This window comes from Pithys albifrons, chromosome 9, assembly GCF_047495875.1.
Source record: "Pithys albifrons albifrons isolate INPA30051 chromosome 9, PitAlb_v1, whole genome shotgun sequence".
NCBI lineage: Eukaryota > Metazoa > Chordata > Aves > Passeriformes > Thamnophilidae > Pithys > Pithys albifrons.
This window is the reverse complement of record NC_092466.1, coordinates 9,771,538-9,788,142: the sequence shown is the minus strand read 5'-3', so window position 1 is coordinate 9,788,142 and position 16,605 is coordinate 9,771,538. Positions and strand designations below refer to the sequence as shown.

General features: G+C 44.1%; 1 protein-coding gene across 17 annotated transcripts in view; it reads left to right on the top strand.

Annotated features, from left to right (window-relative positions):
- Window positions 1-9,033: 9,033 nt before the first annotated feature.
- TCF7L2 (transcription factor 7 like 2) overlaps window positions 9,034-16,605 on the top strand; it is a 175,520-nt gene continuing 167,948 nt past the window's right edge. For all 17 annotated transcript variants that reach the window (XM_071563080.1, XM_071563077.1, XM_071563078.1 and 14 more), the window contains exons 1-3: window positions 9,034-9,877; window positions 10,207-10,273; window positions 10,448-10,572. In XM_071563080.1, coding sequence (XP_071419181.1) covers window positions 9,689-9,877; window positions 10,207-10,273; window positions 10,448-10,572 — 381 coding nt within the window. In that variant the 5' untranslated portion in view covers window positions 9,034-9,688. The remainder of the gene's footprint in view (window positions 9,878-10,206; window positions 10,274-10,447; window positions 10,573-16,605) is intronic.

The following is a 16,605-nucleotide window of genomic DNA, read 5'->3' as shown; positions in this document are numbered from 1 at the left end:
CTGAGGTGCAATAGAAGCTTCCCGCATGTCCTGAGGTGGCTATAGATGGTCATCAATGACAGCACTTTTTTGTCCAGACAAGAACATCTTAAGTTCTGATTCTGCAAGCTCTTGATTATTATCCCAAAGAGAGCAGTGATAGTTCCCCACTTTTCAGATTTGAAATCAGGAGGAAGGAATTTCATATTCCTAGATGGTAAACTGCTGACTTACCAACTTTCCTGCAATTGTCCTGTACTGCAACAGTGGATGTTTCAGTCATAAATCATTTAGCTCTAGTGTCACAGGAAAGTATGCAAAATGAGCTGCATGTGTTTTTAGCTGTGTTCTCCACTCCTGCCTGGACACAGATTGCTTTAGGTCAGAGGGACAAAGCAAACGAGCATGAGGACGTGTTTACTGATAACATTGTGCACAGTTCTCCCAGATCCTAGGTACACAGACTTCTTCAGTCTGGGCCACCAAAGAAATCTAAAGACCAGTGTTATTCTGATTTATGTCATCTGTGTTTACTTCTGCCTCCCTCTTTCGCAAAATCACTGCCTCAGCTCCCTGCCTTTCAGAAGAAAGCTAAGCTAAGAATGCTGGCAAGGCAAAGGAAAAGACAGTGCCTCAGGCAAGCAGTGGTGATGCCAATTCTACCACAATGCCTTGAATGCCAGATTATGTCTTCCCACGAACGCAGGAGATGTCCTAAGGGTGCTGTTGCCCAAAGAATTAGTGCTTCTTGTACAACCATGAGTTGTTGCAAAAAGGGTGGATGGAGCAGGTGAGTATGATAGACCTGTGCTTCAAGTAAAAAAGCAGACAAAACACACGAGACCCATCCTTGCCCTTTGTGCCTCCCAAATTAGAAAGAATAGTCTCCAGTGAAGTTTTACATCTACCAAATGCCTTGAAATCCAGACACAGTGCATTTGAAATGTGCATTTGAGACAGGTGCTGACCACAGCCTTATATTTCTCAAAGCCAGGAATTCCCACCTGTAAAACAGAGGTCTCTAGGATTAGGGTCCTTGAATGGAGCTAATGGATCCAGAGCACTGAGGCGCAGAGCAGGAGAGCAGCTCCCTGGCTTCTCTTTTGCAAATGCATGGTTTCTGAAGGAGAAGGTAAGTAAAGACTGTCTTGAAGACCCAGAACAGAAATGTCCTCAGTCCTATTGCCTCGTTTCAGTCTAGTAAAGGGAGGATGTTTTGAATTACTCTTGCAGATTATCCCCCTATATATGCCTCCCGTAGTAGTTTTAGGTCCATCTTATCTGTTTCGTTTTCTAGGGATCCTGCGTTAGGTAAGGACAGGGAGCTCAGACACCAGCTCCACTGAGCTAATTGCAATACTTCAGGCTGCAATAAGTTTCCCAAAAAGAACCCTGTTCCCGAGCGCCTGACAACTGCACCTCTCCAGAGACAGTATCCAGAGGCGCCAGCAGTAGACAGAGCCTCTGATGCAATAAGTCTTGGGAGCACTCCTGAGACATAGGGAAAGCACTCCATGTTGCTGATATCCTGATTGTTTTGGATAGCTCATTGTCACCTAATTGTGCTGTAGGAAGGTCTGTCCATTCCCTCCCGTCTGCTTATTTATGCCCTCAGGCTATGTAAAGGCTGGCTGTGCCTGACAAAACAGCCAACCACAAAGTCTCCAGTGCCACTCTTTTGGTATGCGCTAGCTCAGATTCCTTGTTGCAAGAAAAACCTCTGTCTGTTGATAAATGGCAGTATATTTCACAAAGAGAGTGAGATTGCTCTGCTTCTTCAGCAAGCAGGGCTCGCTCTGTCTCCTTGGCTGACCTGAAACTGCTTGATGTAGTTGGGAGGCCTTTGCCAAATGAGAATGAAAAAAAAAAAGGAGACATACAGTTCAGGAGCTGCAGAAAGAAAAGGAAAGGCCAAAACAACCTTTAATGCAGAATTATTATTCAGAAAATTATTTGCTCAGCAATAGTAAAATACAGTAAATGTCTCTATAATAAATGGCCTGGTCAAGCTATTAAAATACACTCAAGGGGAAGTTAGAAAGGGTTTTCCTGAGAATCCTTTTACTTTGTTTATGCTTGAATAGATCAGCCATTAATTAATATGATTGCAAGCTTTAAGTGTCAGGAACTTGTTTGCACATGTAATGGCAAAGAGGTGGCTCTGTGCAAAACATTAGTAACAACTGCTTCTGTGGAGAAAAAGCCCATAAGTTTGCGTAGATTTCTGTAAGATGAAAATCTGCATTCAAGCCTTTGGTGGCTCCTGGGAAGAGTGCACTTCTTGTGGACATGTGGCTGCCAGCCTGCAGACCAGGCTGGAGTCTGGGCTGGGTGTTTAACTCTGTCCTTGCAGGAAACCCAGTACTCATTCACTTCCTAGCCTAAATTAAAAATTCCTGTCTTAGTCCAAAATGACATCCTTTCAGTCAGCCTCCACTGTCACCCTTAGTGACTGCACTACAGTAGGGGCCACAGGTTGCTTTGAAGACCTGAGATATTTGGGACAGAAACACGGAGCAAGAGACAGTGGTACACCAAAGAGTGTGAAACCTAACTGGGCTGATTCGGAGAAAAACTGAAGCAGGAGGGATTGAACTGACAGTGCTTGTGGTTTGAGGATAGATCAGCTGGGACATGGTAGGATCACTGCTATGATTACAAGATTATGATGGACAGATACAGCCTCTTTAGGAAAGACAGGCAGAGAAGAAAAGCAAAGGCTGTACCTTCTATAGGAAGGAGCAGCATAAATGTATCTGGAAAGAGGAGATGGTCTGTTGGGAGCTTGAACGTCAAGGTCAGAGGACAAGCCAGTTTAAGGTAACACTGTGATGGGTTTGTTACAGATCATCTGATTAGGGTGACAAAGTCAATCCTGTCTTTAAACAATTAGAAGTCTCCAGATAACAATACACAGTGCCATTGGGAGAATTTAAACTCCCTGACTTCAGCTATAAAGTCAAGACAGTGGGATACAACAGGTTTAGAAAGTCTCTGGAGTTTGTTGAGGAAAACAACACAGATGGTCTATGGCCAAGGGTGGGTGATGGTCTCATGGATTTGCTTCTCACAAACAAGGAAGAATTGGACAAGGATAGTGACTACAAGGAACCGTGAACTTGACAAGAGTGAAGAAGACAAGCAGTGGAGCACAAACCTGAGGCTTCAGGAGAGGAGACTTCTGCATCCAAGTGAGGACATTACAGTCTGAATGGGTAGACAATTAGAACCATAAAAGACTGTTTAGATGACCAAATTCAAATGACAGTAGTAATGGGTTGAACCCCTGGTTGTCAGTGGCAAGCACAGTACTGAAGGGACCTATCCAAGGACCTGTCCTCTTTGATATTTGCATCAAATACCTGGAAGAGGTCTCATCACCTTTGCAGGTGACATCAAATTGGACAGTCCAGTTAACACACTGTAAGGGTAGGGCTGCTGTCCAGTAGGACCTAGAAAGGCTGGAGGAATGGGCCAATAGGAACATTATGAAATTCAAAAAGAATAAATGCAAAGTTCTAACTCCTAGTTGCCTCAAGTCTATCCTCAGAGGCTTTTGAAACCTTACTGGACAAAGCCCTAAACAAATGGGTCTGAATTCAGAGCTAAAACTTGTTTTGAGCAGGAGGCTGGACTGAAAGTGTTTTCATATCCCTTCCAACATGAGCACTTCTGTGATTGCTTGGTATGATCAAATAATCCCATGTTGTTAAATTTGATTTTTTAAAGTTACTACCCCTGTGCTGACTATTGCCACCCATCAGCCAGAACCCCTACAGCTGGAATGCAGCTGGCGCATGTTCATGTTCATAGGCCATTGCAAAACTAATCCCTTTTACCTCATATTGCAACAGACTACAAATGCATACACAGCTAATTACTGTGTGTCAGTTGAAAGGGCAGTCATTTCTGGCTGAGGGCATGCTCGTGGCCTACAGCTTGCTAGGTTCATTGCCTACTGCCATCTGCTCTCAGCCATGGTTCACCTACAAGACCTCCCTCACTGATGCTGTATTAGTGCAAGCCAAATTATTATCATTTTATTATCTGTATTGCCATACCATCCACAAACTATTTAGGAGCCAGTATCCCAGCAAAAACACCGAGATAAAGGAAGGCCCTTGCTCCAAAGCAATGACTGCCCATGTGGGTGCCAAAGGCAACAGATAGAAGAAAGAGCCCAGGGAGCCAGCCAGGCAGTGGTCTGCAATCTCAACCAGTAAATTCCGTGCTCCAGGTTCATAAATGCCATCTTGAATTTCTTAAATAGTTGAACATGCAGCATCTGGCTAGTGCTTGATGTTTGCCTGTGCCCATATACGTATAGACACCTACACTCCACTCCTTTCCTGTGAAATGAGTGTTTTGCAATGGACTACTGCTTTGGTTGGTTTGGAAAGCAGAGACATACAAATACAAATCTAAGGTGAGTAGTTTAAAAGTGCCTATTTATAACTAGCCTTGACTAAACTTGCTGGTTCCACTTATTTGCTTGTGTTTGGAATATTATATCCAGTCTGGGGCAATGGCCAGCTATATAGGTGCACATATATCTCCGTTGCACAAATAAATCAAACTAAAGCAGCCCAGTTCTTGTAGACTGACATTAGGATAAGTATATCTTAAGAAAGTTCTTATTCAGACTTGGCTTCAGGCAATAAAACGTCATAGATGTATAACTCTAGTGAGTGAAATTTCTAGGGAGCAAATTAGGCTAAAAACATCTTCTAGAGACAGCTAGAAAGGAATCACACGCCATCTGAAAATAAGGCAAGTTATGCAGTAAATGTTTCATTTATTGGATTTCTTCCATTACTATTAGGGTTAAAAGATGTGTTGTCAATAAAAATGGTATATTTATGGAGGGCTCTGTGTTTCAGAAGCTTATTTCTTGTCATTCACTCCTATAGTGCTTGATATCACCTCATGATAAAGTGTGAATAGTCCCTGCATGAATGCATATTTCTACCCATTAACGATTTTATTATTTGACAGAATTATCTCTAACAAAAGGAAGAGGTAAAGCTGTGGTTTAGGTGCTAAAAGGGAGGTATGTTCCTACTGAGCCACAGCCATGACTTGGGAAGCAGAGCATGGATTGAGAGACATCAGGTTGTGTTAAAAGGTTGAAAAACAATGCACATGTTTTTTTGGTACCTAATTTTCCAATGTTTCTTCACCAAGTGCAGATAGAAAGACTACCCTATTGCTCAAGTAACACACTGTGACCTGGTCAGTATGTGTGAAATCTAAAGCCACAAAGAAATGTAGCAGTAGCACCATGATTTTGTTGTTTGTTATTTTCCCATTTGATAGCTTTCTTGAATTTTCATGTGTGCTTGTTACAGTCAATGCAAGTGACTGCAGACAGGAGCCACGGTTGCTGTGTTTTCATGCTGTCATCTTGTCTGCCCTAGAAAAAATTTCCCCTCTTTGCTAATGCTGGAAGAGCCAGTACTGGTAAGACAGTGGGCAGATGTGTTTGCTTCAAGTTATTGGAACCTTTTCAATATTGATTTTTTTTTACATTCAGAGAAAATTTAATGATCCAAAATTATTTGTAAACATACGGACTCCTTTGAGCTGTAGACTCAAATCCCAGACGGGTCAACCAAAGTCCTTTTATCTTTCCAAAATAAATAATTTGAATTTTACACATTGCAACCTACATTGGGACCTTTTGGAGAAGACCATGAAAACAGATGACTCACCCCAAATACGTAAGCACTACCCAGGAGATCCAGCTGGCAGTTAGCAGGCCTTATTTCTCCAATAGAGACTTGGGCCTCTGGTGAGACATTACAGATTCCAAAACATTGTTCATAAACAATAGGTTTCTTTGGCTGCCTTTAGTCAACCTCTTCCCTCTTCAGTTCACTGCAACACAAACTGGCAGGTGAACCTGACATGCTTTTTCGCTGTTGCGGTTCATGAGACATCAGGATTCCTGGGACCAAAATGTTGGGCCAAAGTGTAAAAAATGGTGACACTGTTGTCAGTAATCAAACCCCATCGTGCAGCATTTGGTATATTGTACCAAGCTGTGGGAGTTGCAAAAGCTTGGAGAAAGGCAGTTCCACTTCTTCATCTGCGCTAGAGGTCAGCTTTGGCAAGAAAGCCAACATCTCTTGAACTTGGAGCACCTGGCTTTGTCTCACCAGCTGCCACTTAAAATGGGGTATTCAAACAATAAATCAGGTTTCATGCCATGGATTAGGTTGATATTTTTAAATTTTGTTTCTTTCATTGTTAAACACTATACGTTTTTTAATCCAAAGTATCACATGAGAACATACTACTCAACAGGTGCTATTGACCCCTGGAGAGCCCTCACTTCCCCCATCGTGAAACAAGACCTGTTACGTAAAGGGCAATGATACAAATCAGATGCATAATCTGTTCCAAGTGACTTGTACTACCTTAATTAAACCATGTTGTTTTAGTGATCACTGGCAATCCTTGGACTTCACAAGGACAGTAGGTATAAGCTGTAGTTTGAAAACAAACCTCTGGATGTTTGCAATAGGAAGAACTTGATGTGGCCATGAAAACTAGAAAGCAGTTTCTTGGCCCTTCACAGGGCTCCTCTGAGTCCATTGGGATGGCAAAACTCCAGGTGTGAAAACGTGGCCAGGAAACACCTTCCACAGCTCTGGGCCTTCCAGAGCCATCTTCTACACCCAGGACCATCATGAGGCATTTGGGCAAACAACACTAAGCTCCTTTCTACCAACATTTACTTATGTGAGTAACATTACTTGCATGAGTAGTTCAGGTGTGTCACCACCCTCACAAATAGTCTGTCAATGATGGCACTTGCACAGAGGAGGCTCTAAAGAATCAGGACCTTCTTCTGCAACCATCTTTGGGCAACAACTGGGTCTACCTTGCACATCAGCTTTTGATAATGCTTTCTTAAGTAGTTATCAACTATACTAGGACAGAAGCACGTTTGTTTAAAAAAAATCCATAGCAGATTGTAAAAAGATCTCTGAAAAACAAAACAAAATTGTGCAACTGTTTTTGTTCATTTGGATCAAATTATAACACATGGCCCTGCAAAGTAAATAGGAGTCTGTCACATTTGTATTTCTAATCTCATATTGTTCTGGGATATAAAGGCATTTTAAAAATCAAAAAGCAAACAAAAATGGAGAATATTTGTTAAGGTGTCACTCTGCAAGGCACTAACTTGCAAAGACAGTAAGTGTACAATCAGGGACAAATGGGGAGTGTGCATACCCACAGACAGTTATTTAGTAAAATCTCTGAAAGTAAAAAGCAAGTTAGTCAAAAGACCAGTGGAAAAAGAAACAGTTCAATACATTTGTACATTGAGTTAACAGTGAAGTATTTCATTAGTCATGTTTTTACTTGGTGTCTTAAAATAATCCCTTTTCTGTCTCCATATTCCCACTTAGACATTGTTCACAGACTTATTTATTTATGAAGTCTGAAGGTTAGTCCCTACCTGCTGAGACTAATTAGCCCTGTTCTTTGTGTCCTATGCAATCCTGTCTGATTAAATGTACACATTTGTTTTACTTCTTTTCATGCTTCCTTTCACTCTACTTCTGCTTTACTGATTAATATTAAAGTTGTAAGTTGCAGTGATTTTTTTATTTCTATTTTGTCTGCATCTTTCCCTTTAGTATGCAAATTTCTATGTGAACTTTTTAATGCCTGAGAATTCGTGTTAGCCTTGTCGATCTCTGTATTATTATTTTTATTATTCTTTGTATAGAAGACAGTTTAGCTGAAACCCCCAAACTCTCTAAATATTGCATGACAAATTGGCTTTGTTTTGGAAACCCTGTGTGCTGAATGACCCTTAGCATGAGCAGCAGGTTAGATTTCTGGAGGAATGTTTGGATTATTTAGTACAGCCTGTCCCTTGCTTTCAAACACCATTTCCATTAGGCAATTTACTAATTCCCATTGAAATTACTGTCTTCCCGCCCCCATCCCCCCTCCCCTCCTTTTGTTCGTTGCCCATGTTAAAGTTTCCAATTGACTCGTCCATTGTTACAATTTGTCACTGCTGGAAGATCAATTTGTTTCCCCCTTCCCCCTCGCCACATTAGATTCGGGGAACAGATGCCATGTCTTACATCCGGATGACTCTGCTCCCCACTTTGTGGCAGAGTCCCGGCCGGTGACTCTCCCAGCCCGGAGCGGACGGGGCAGACCCCGCGCCCTGCGGGGACCCGCGCCCGGACCCCCCCGCTTTCCCTTTGATTCCCCCCAGCAGCGTGATGTTTACGCCACCACAACTTTTCACTTCTGAAGTCTGGGAGTCCTTGATTCTCCGTCCTGCCATGCTAATTAACTTCTTAGCAGTCACATTCCTTTTCCTTTTTTTTTTTTTTTTTTTTACATCAAGGACCAGAAAACATTATGCCTTACTATAAGATAATTTGGAAATATCTGATCTTCAGCGAGTGATCTCGCACATTTTCATCCAGCGTGTTATAATCATAATAAATGCAAGGAGAAAGTGCTGCTGGAAAAAAAAAGGCTTTTACTATATTCTCGTGTTTATTATGATTGGAGTTTCTTACCTCCAACGAGTGGCATGAAAAATGTTAACGGTTTGAAAAAAACACCCTCCCCACCACCCTGCCGTCACATGCACCCAAATAATAAGGGCACACACACATCCTTCAGGAGAACCCGGGCTGCGGGGGTATGATATGTTTATTAATGCCCAGAATGTAAAAGTTGGCGCTCCTGGAGCGCGGAGACAGGGGACACCCGTTCGGGTGCTTTTCCCCTCTCTCCCCCCGTCCCGAGCTCTGAACTACAGTGCACTAAATTTTTAATTTTTTTTCCTTTTTTTATTCTTTCCTTGCCACCCCCACCCCTTTTGCGTCCCGGCCCCCCCAGCAGCGCCCCCGCCGCCCTCCCCGCGCGCTCCCACTCCCATGCCAAAAAGGATCATTGTTAGTTTCCTACTTCCCCCACCCTCCTCCTCCTCCCCCTCCCGCGCCCCAGACCTGTTTATTTATGCAGACGTCACCGGGGAGCCCCCGCCCCCTCCTGCATCTCATTAAGTGCCTGGTGTGTTTCTCGCTCCCTGTCAATAATCCCGGATCCCAGACTTCTCCGTTCCTCCGGATTTCGATCCCCCTTTTTCTATCTGTCAATCAGCGCCGCCTTTGAACTGAAAAGCTCTCAGTCCAACTTCAACTCACTCAAACCCGAGCGGCACAGGCTCCCCATATCCGCGGCGACTGCCCCCCCCGTCACAGCTGACTTCTGGGCTTGGTTTGTTGCATTATTTTTTTTTTATCCCCTGCAGTCCCCCCCCTCCCCACGGTTTATATATTTTTTATTATTATTAATTTTTCCGCGAGTGCGTGCGCGGGTGTGCGTGTGCGCGCAGTGCACGCCGAGCAGCTCCCGGGAAGAAAGAAAGAGAAAATCCCGAAGAAGGAAAGGAAGAAACCTAAAGTCACTGGTGCAAAGGAGCAAAGAAGAGACATTTCCCTCCCCTCCTCCTCCCTCTTTTCCCCTCCCCAGGAGGAAAGAGAAGGGGAAAAAAAGAAACTTTCACCTTGGACTCTTCTTTTTTTGGTGCAAACTTTCCCCCCCCTCCCCTCTTCTTTTTCCTTTCCCCCCCCCCATTCCCCTCCTTTTTTTTTCTTCTTTTGTTTTTCCCCTTCCCCTTTTTGCAAAATTGCTGCTGGTGGGGTGAGGCAGGAGGAAAATGCCGCAGCTGAACGGCGGTGGAGGGGACGACCTGGGCGCCAACGATGAACTGATCTCTTTCAAAGACGAAGGGGAGCAAGAGGAGAAGATCTCCGAGAACTCCTCGGCGGAGAGGGATTTAGCTGATGTCAAGTCGTCTCTCGTCAATGAATCAGAAACGAATCAAAACAGCTCCTCAGACTCGGAGGTACGGGGGAACCCCCCGCGGGGCCGGTTCGGGGCGGCGGGCGGGGGCCGCGCTGCCCGCCCGGGGCCGGGGGCGCCGCGCCGGGTCCCGCTCCCGCCGGCGGCCAACTTTCTCCGCGGCACCAACTTGTAACGATGCCTTCTGTTTTGTTCTGTTTTTTTCTCCTTCCACCTTCTCCCCGCACCTTTCCCCTTCTTCTTCGCTTTTCATTCCTCCTCTCCTCCCTTCTCCCCCCCACCCCCCATCCCCGACCCCCCCAAAAAACACCCTCCCCACCCCAACCACCTTCTTCCCCGACTGCCCCACGCCGACCCCCGGCTCGCTCCCAGGCGGAGCGGCGGCCCCCGCCTCGGTCCGAAACTTTCAGAGATAAATCCCGGGAAAGTTTAGAGGAAGGTGAGTACGCGGGCCCGGCCGGCACCGCCGCCCCACCGCCCCTCCGCCGGGCGCCCGGCTCCTCTTTTGGGGACACTTGCTAAAAAAAGTTTTTCTTCCCCCCTCTCCTCCCTTCTTTCCCCCCTGTTGCCCCCTTTTTTCCCCACTCCCGCTCGTGTCTCCCCGCCATGTTAGCTGCGAAGAGGCAAGATGGAGGGTTGTTTAAGGGCCCACCATACCCGGGTTATCCCTTTATAATGATCCCCGACCTCAGCAGCCCGTATCTGCCCAATGGATCGCTCTCTCCGACGGCGAGAACGGTAAGTGCCGTTTTTTCCCCCCCTCTTTGCTCTGCCCCCCGCCCCGCAGCCTCCGCGGCTCCCGCTCCCGGTGCCCGCTCGCCCGGCCCCGCCGCCCCCTCCCCCGCGCCGCAAACTTTCCAAACTCCGCGGGCCGCGCCGGGAGGGGGTTTGTTTACACTTCGCCATATTCCTTTTTTTTTTCCCCTCTTTTTTTTTCCCCTTTATTTTTTCTTTTTAGTTTTTGTTTGCTTTCTTGGTTTTTTTTTTACTTTCATTTTTGTGGGCAGATTTCTGGAGCCCTCCTAATCTCCCTCTGCCGGGGGTGGGGAGAGAGGAAAAGAGGAAAAAAAAAAGGCAAACAAATTCCAAGCAACACCTATTACAGTCTCAAAACAAAACTGGAACTAAATTTGAAAAAAACAACGAGTTGCTTGGTTTGTTTTTTTTCTCCCTCCCTCTCTTCCCTTCTCTCCCCTTCCTTAGGGAAGGGGGGTTATTTTCTCCCAGCGCTCCGCTCCTTCAAACTCCTCGTTTTCCATGGTGATCCGTCGCCTCCTGCCCTCCTCCGTGGTGGCTGGGCCGGCTCCCCCTCCCCTTTCCTCCCCCTTAACCCTCTCCTGCCCTCCGGCCTGCGGGAGCGGCGCTTTGCTGGTGCCCCGTCGGGCCGCGGGTGCCGCGAGTGGAGCCGCGCTCAGCCCGTGCGGCCGCCCCGGCCGCGCCCGCGGCGTGCGGGGCCGAGTGCGGCTGCTCTGCCCGGCCGGGGCCGTGCGCGGGGAGCGGGGCTTGGGGCACCGCGCTGGGTCCGGAAACAGCCCGCCTCGCTTGGCTCTGGCAGCAACAACAGCAGCGCGAAAAATAATCAGACAAGTCGAGCAAAATTCCTCTTGGAAGTCCGCTGGCAGGAAAACAGTTTGCTGAAAGCGTCCGGTTTTTTGTTGTTGTTTTTTTTTGCCTTTTTGGTTTTTTTACCCCTCCCTGCGAATTCGGGGTTCAGTGGCGAGAGGTGCAGGTCTGCCGGTGCCTGCAGCTAGAACGAGGTTTAGCCCAGATCCCAGGAAACTTTGGGGTCTGCTGCTGGGTTTGCAGCCCCAGCTGTTTTCCCGCTCGTAGGATCACCCACCGTGTGCTCTGATCTAACATCAGATTTCTTAAGTGTCACCTTTTCTTTCTTTTTTTAAAGTTTTAAAAAATTTTCATTCTAAACGGTCAAATCCACTGGAACTTCCAAACACCATTTATTCCTACCGGTGGCTTTAGCATTGCTGGTTTGTTTCTTCTGGGTATTTCTGAAACTGAAGCGTCCCCACCATCACCATGTGTGTTTATACACTTTTTTTTCCTTGTGGTAACACGAGATAGCGATTTACAATAATAGTTCTACTGTTGGATAGATGTTGAAGCCGTACTAATGACTGAGGGCTTGGACAACTTCAGTGTATCAGATCTACAAGTGTTTTAAAGCATTAAAATATTAGACATCGGGTCAGTCTTGTTTTCACTTAGTAAAACGTCAGTAGACACAGATTAGTAAATGCAGAGTGACAGGGAGGTTGTGAGTAAGGTTTTCTGACTTTGCAGGTATTTAGGGCTGTGGTAGGGTTTTGTTTTGGAATCTTGTGAGGCTCTTTTTGCGAGGAGGTGATTTCTGGGACAGTAGCAGAGGGGTGACTGCAGTTTGCAATTGTAATGATGGGGAGGGGAATTCAGGGGCTGAATGCATTATATTTTTTCTTTTGAATACGGTCACCCACATGTATATGGATGATGGTGATAAATTCCAAATACCCTAAGTATGGGAATCCAGATGGCAAAACAATCTTTATTACAGATCAATTTGTTACAAATTATGAAGCTTCGTATTCCTTCCCCCCCCCCCTTCTTTTTTTGCCTTCAGTGCATGCCACTGTTCCAAGTGTAGACTAATAGGAAGCACACCTCTCTTGCCTTTTTCTTAAGGCATTTTACAACAGCTACAATTCTTTTTTCCTCATTACCTTTATTACAGATGCCTTTTTGCTTAGCATGTGGAGATAGGATCCTTCAGCAGTTAGCTCTCCTGGAATATTCCTCCTCCCCTTGTTCCCCCACAGTTAAAAAAGGCCTCCATAGGAATGCTGGGTTTGTGTGAATTAAAGGTACTGTACAAAAGCTTACAGGTTGGTTTATTGTTGGTATAGCAGGTGGCCTGCTTGTGTTATCAGATGAATTCTGAAAGGATATTTCCACACTCAATAGGTAGTTTTCTTATTTCCACATCCAGGCTCTAGCAACCTTCTCCTATCTTCTTAACCTTATTCTTTCACATTCCGTATGCTTGTTTGTTTGCCTGCCACTTAATTATAGCCAGGAAAAATTAAAGTTGTTTATTTAGGCCTGAGAGCAGAATATTATAAAGATTCAGCGGGATAGCTGTTGTCTGTCACACACTATTTTTAGGTGGATTCTAGTTCTCTGCTGTACCAGCTTTCAATTCCAGATGAACTAGATCTTTCTCTCTCCTGTTTGATTTTATTTTATTTTTAAATACAGGTTGGAAAGGTATAGATGATTCTGCATAATTATGAATTTTATTTTTATTTATGTAGTTTTTCCTGGAGCCATATTTGTGAGTCTCAGAGCATGCAAGGTAAAGAGGTGATGCAGATACGTAGCAAAATTGGTTTTTTTTCCTTTTTCTGTTGTAGAGTCTTAAAAGTCAGTGGGTGTGGTTTTTTTGTTGTGGTTTTTTCCCCGGATTTTTGTTCGTTTTGTTTTATTTGGGGGTGTAGTGGGATTATTGTGTTTTGTGAATATATCTGTAATTGTCTGTTCAAGAGCAAACTTGTGGGCAGCAATTTCTCCTTTACTGCTTCAGGAATGTGAAGAATTATGAGGTATCATAAATTCTGCTTATGATGAATAATCTGTTATCTCAAGGATAATGCTTTAAGTACTGCAAGCTGTTTATCAAGCTTGATAGGAATAATTTTAGTTTTAAAAGTCAGAGATTTTTTGTGTATTAGTCTTGCTATTGATAGAATACTGTGGCTTGCTTATAAGAATAGATGTGCATTAAGTAGAGGTTTAGTCAAATAGTAATGAAGTGACGCATCTGAGAGCGCCAGTTCCATCCCTGCACTTGCAGAGCGCCTGGGGTAGCTGCCTGTTAGGGATAATAAAGGAGACTGCCTTTCAGAGTTGGAAAATGAGTAAGTGGTGTCTCCAATTTTTAGCTTAAATTTGGAGCTTGGTTAATGCTTTCGGTGAGCAAATAGATGCATTGTGATTTGAGAAAACACTGTTGGCAGATGCTCCTGTTTTTACTAGTGCTGTTACATCTTTCTTTCCCTTCAGTTGTTGCTGGCTGAGTGACTGTAGGGGTAAGCTTGTGTTTGGTCCTGAAGTTTGGGAGCTGGGAATTGTTGCAGTGGAGAGCAGCCCCCTCACCTCGGTTTTTATGTTTAGGAAGAAACATTTTTCTTTAATTGGCTTGAAAAATTGATGTTTCCTTTATCAAACAACGTGATTCTTCCTTATGCAAAAGCTGTAGACCCTTGTGTGTGAAGGGTTAATGGTGGTCCTTTTTTTTTCCCTCCCTCCAATTGTTTTGACAACACTTTTCAAAGTGTGACATTCCAAGCCCTTGCAATACAATGTAATATTACTGTAATTACACAGGTCATTACATTTTAAATAGAGAACAATAAAATGCTTATCGCCCTGAAAAAGAACAGGTGTTCTTGCCCTTCTTTGGTATTTATGCTAATTGTTTTTCATCTCCTTCAGAAATATTTATGGCTGGAGTGTTAAGGTTTCAGTCTCGATGTGACAATATTAATTCTTTACTAATCTTTATGGTTGAGGTTTAATGTCTGCAGTATGGATTATGGTATTAACGTCCACCAACTAGTTTAATAATGTAGATACAACTTAATATGTCAGCACTTTGGTACTTTATGATACAGAGCTGTTCAGTAGAGAGTGAACTATTCGCTTTGTTTAAAAAAAAAAGAGAGTGGACATGCTTTTAATAAAGTTTCTGGACTTGTGTAAAAACAAGCTGTTGAACAAGAACTGATGATCTCGTGGCGTAAATCAAATAGAACCTCCATAAAGAACTTTCCTCGCGCTTAATTAGGTAGATTGCTGAATCACTCTGCTATAGCATTAGCATACCTGATATACAGTGGCAGACTGTTTGTTAACTTACTTTCAGTAAAGAAGCTGGTTTATTTTTAATTCTGTCCTTTTCTCTCTCTTTTTTTTTTTTTTGTTTGTTTTTCTTTTCTTTTCCCTTTGATAAGTTTCATTCTGGAGCAAATGCTGCATTGCTTCCTCCATCAGTTTCTCTTTAGGGGGCTGTGAAAATTAGTTAGAGAAAAGTTTCATGTTTCTGGGACCTTGCAAAACAATATAATGCAGTACTGTTACTTGAGTGTACAGGATAATTGCAGGACTGCACTTCATTAAAAATAATATTTGCTTTGGAAATCGAACAGTTTAATAGGTGCACCAGTGGCTGATCTGTACTGAAAAAAAATTACAGTAGATGCCTTTCCAGGTTTTTTGAATGCATTCATACAAGGGCTGAGGATGTTGAATTGGGCTGGTGTGGTTTGCTTTTTCCCTTCTTCCCCTTCGTTTTTTGTTCAAGCAAATAAGTGCTGATTTGTCAGCTGAAGACAGAGGGAGAAAGGAGCATGTTGTAGCTTTCACTGGTGCTTGTAAGCCAAAATGTAGGTAAAAATGTTTTAAATTTGTCAAGACTTTCATGAGTGGGCCCCAAAATCAGATAAAAAATGTGGTCTGGAGAAAAAGGACAGCTGCAGACTTTTTGTATGGACGTGTGTTTCTGTACCATGACTAAAAACTCTGAGGACCTTTTCCCAGCTGTCTGGGAGTTATGTGGAAGTTGGATTATTGGCAGTTAAGCATGAGACAACCTGGATTTAGCAAATGCTCTCCTACACAGGAAGCAGATGACATTATCCTGGGGGAAGGGAGGAGATCCTTCTCCAGGCACAGCCTGGGGGGAGACGCCTGCTCCCCCCAACCTCAGAGCAGCCAAAAATGAGGGCTGGCAATAGGCGTATATAAATCTAACAGCAGTCAGGTTGTCAGTTTGGGTTTTTTTCAGTTTTTTTTTGTGAAAACAGACACTTGCCTTGCACATTGGGCTGTTGTGAGTTTTACTTTGGAGGGACTTGCGAGGTGTGGGGGAAAGTTTAAGGCTGTGTTCCCTGGGCGTCTCCTTATAGTCTCATGTCCTGGCAAATATGTAAGTAAGCCTTAAAACTTTGACTTCTAATTGGGCACATTTGTGAAGGAAATGGTTAATTTTACAACCAAAGGCAAACTTGCACCTCGACAGGTCTGCTGAAAGAAATGTGCCACAGTCGTTTGCTGGCAAGCACCGCAGGGTCATAAATCCACGGGGTTTATTTACAGCCTATAACACTTATGAATGTTAAGATATTTGACGCCACGCTGGCCTTATAATATCCAAGGTCCACAGACACTGGCAGTGGGTCAAATTTCTTTCACTAATTATAAGCAATGAGAGATGAAGTGTGGTGCTGGGGGTGTGTGGGGGAGATATGGAAATCCTTTCTCTCCCCACCTAAAAGCGAAGAATATTTCTGCTCCTCCTCCCAACTGCTGGTTTATGTTTGTGCCCTTTTTTTTTTACGTAGGCTCTGAAGTTTATAATTAATGCTTGCAATGCTGTAGGGGCTGGGCAGTGGATGACGCAGCCAGGCTGAAGGAGGGAAGAAGTTTAGCACAGCTCGTGTCCTTTGCAGAGGTCTCGGTATTGTGCAGTATTTCCTAGATACCGACACAAGCAAACATTTAAAGACAGATGACACCTGGAAACGTCCTTTAATTTGCTCACGTACCGCTGAGCCCGGGAGGAAAGAAAAAATTGCGTCAGGTTTTATGCAAAAGGTGGATGCTTGGAAATACATACATTAGGTTGGTTTGTGTGTATAAAAGAGGGCCTCTTAAAAAGCAACGAAAACCTACGCTAAGGGAAAACATGCATTGAATGTTGAGGTTAGAGGTGGTTTTTAG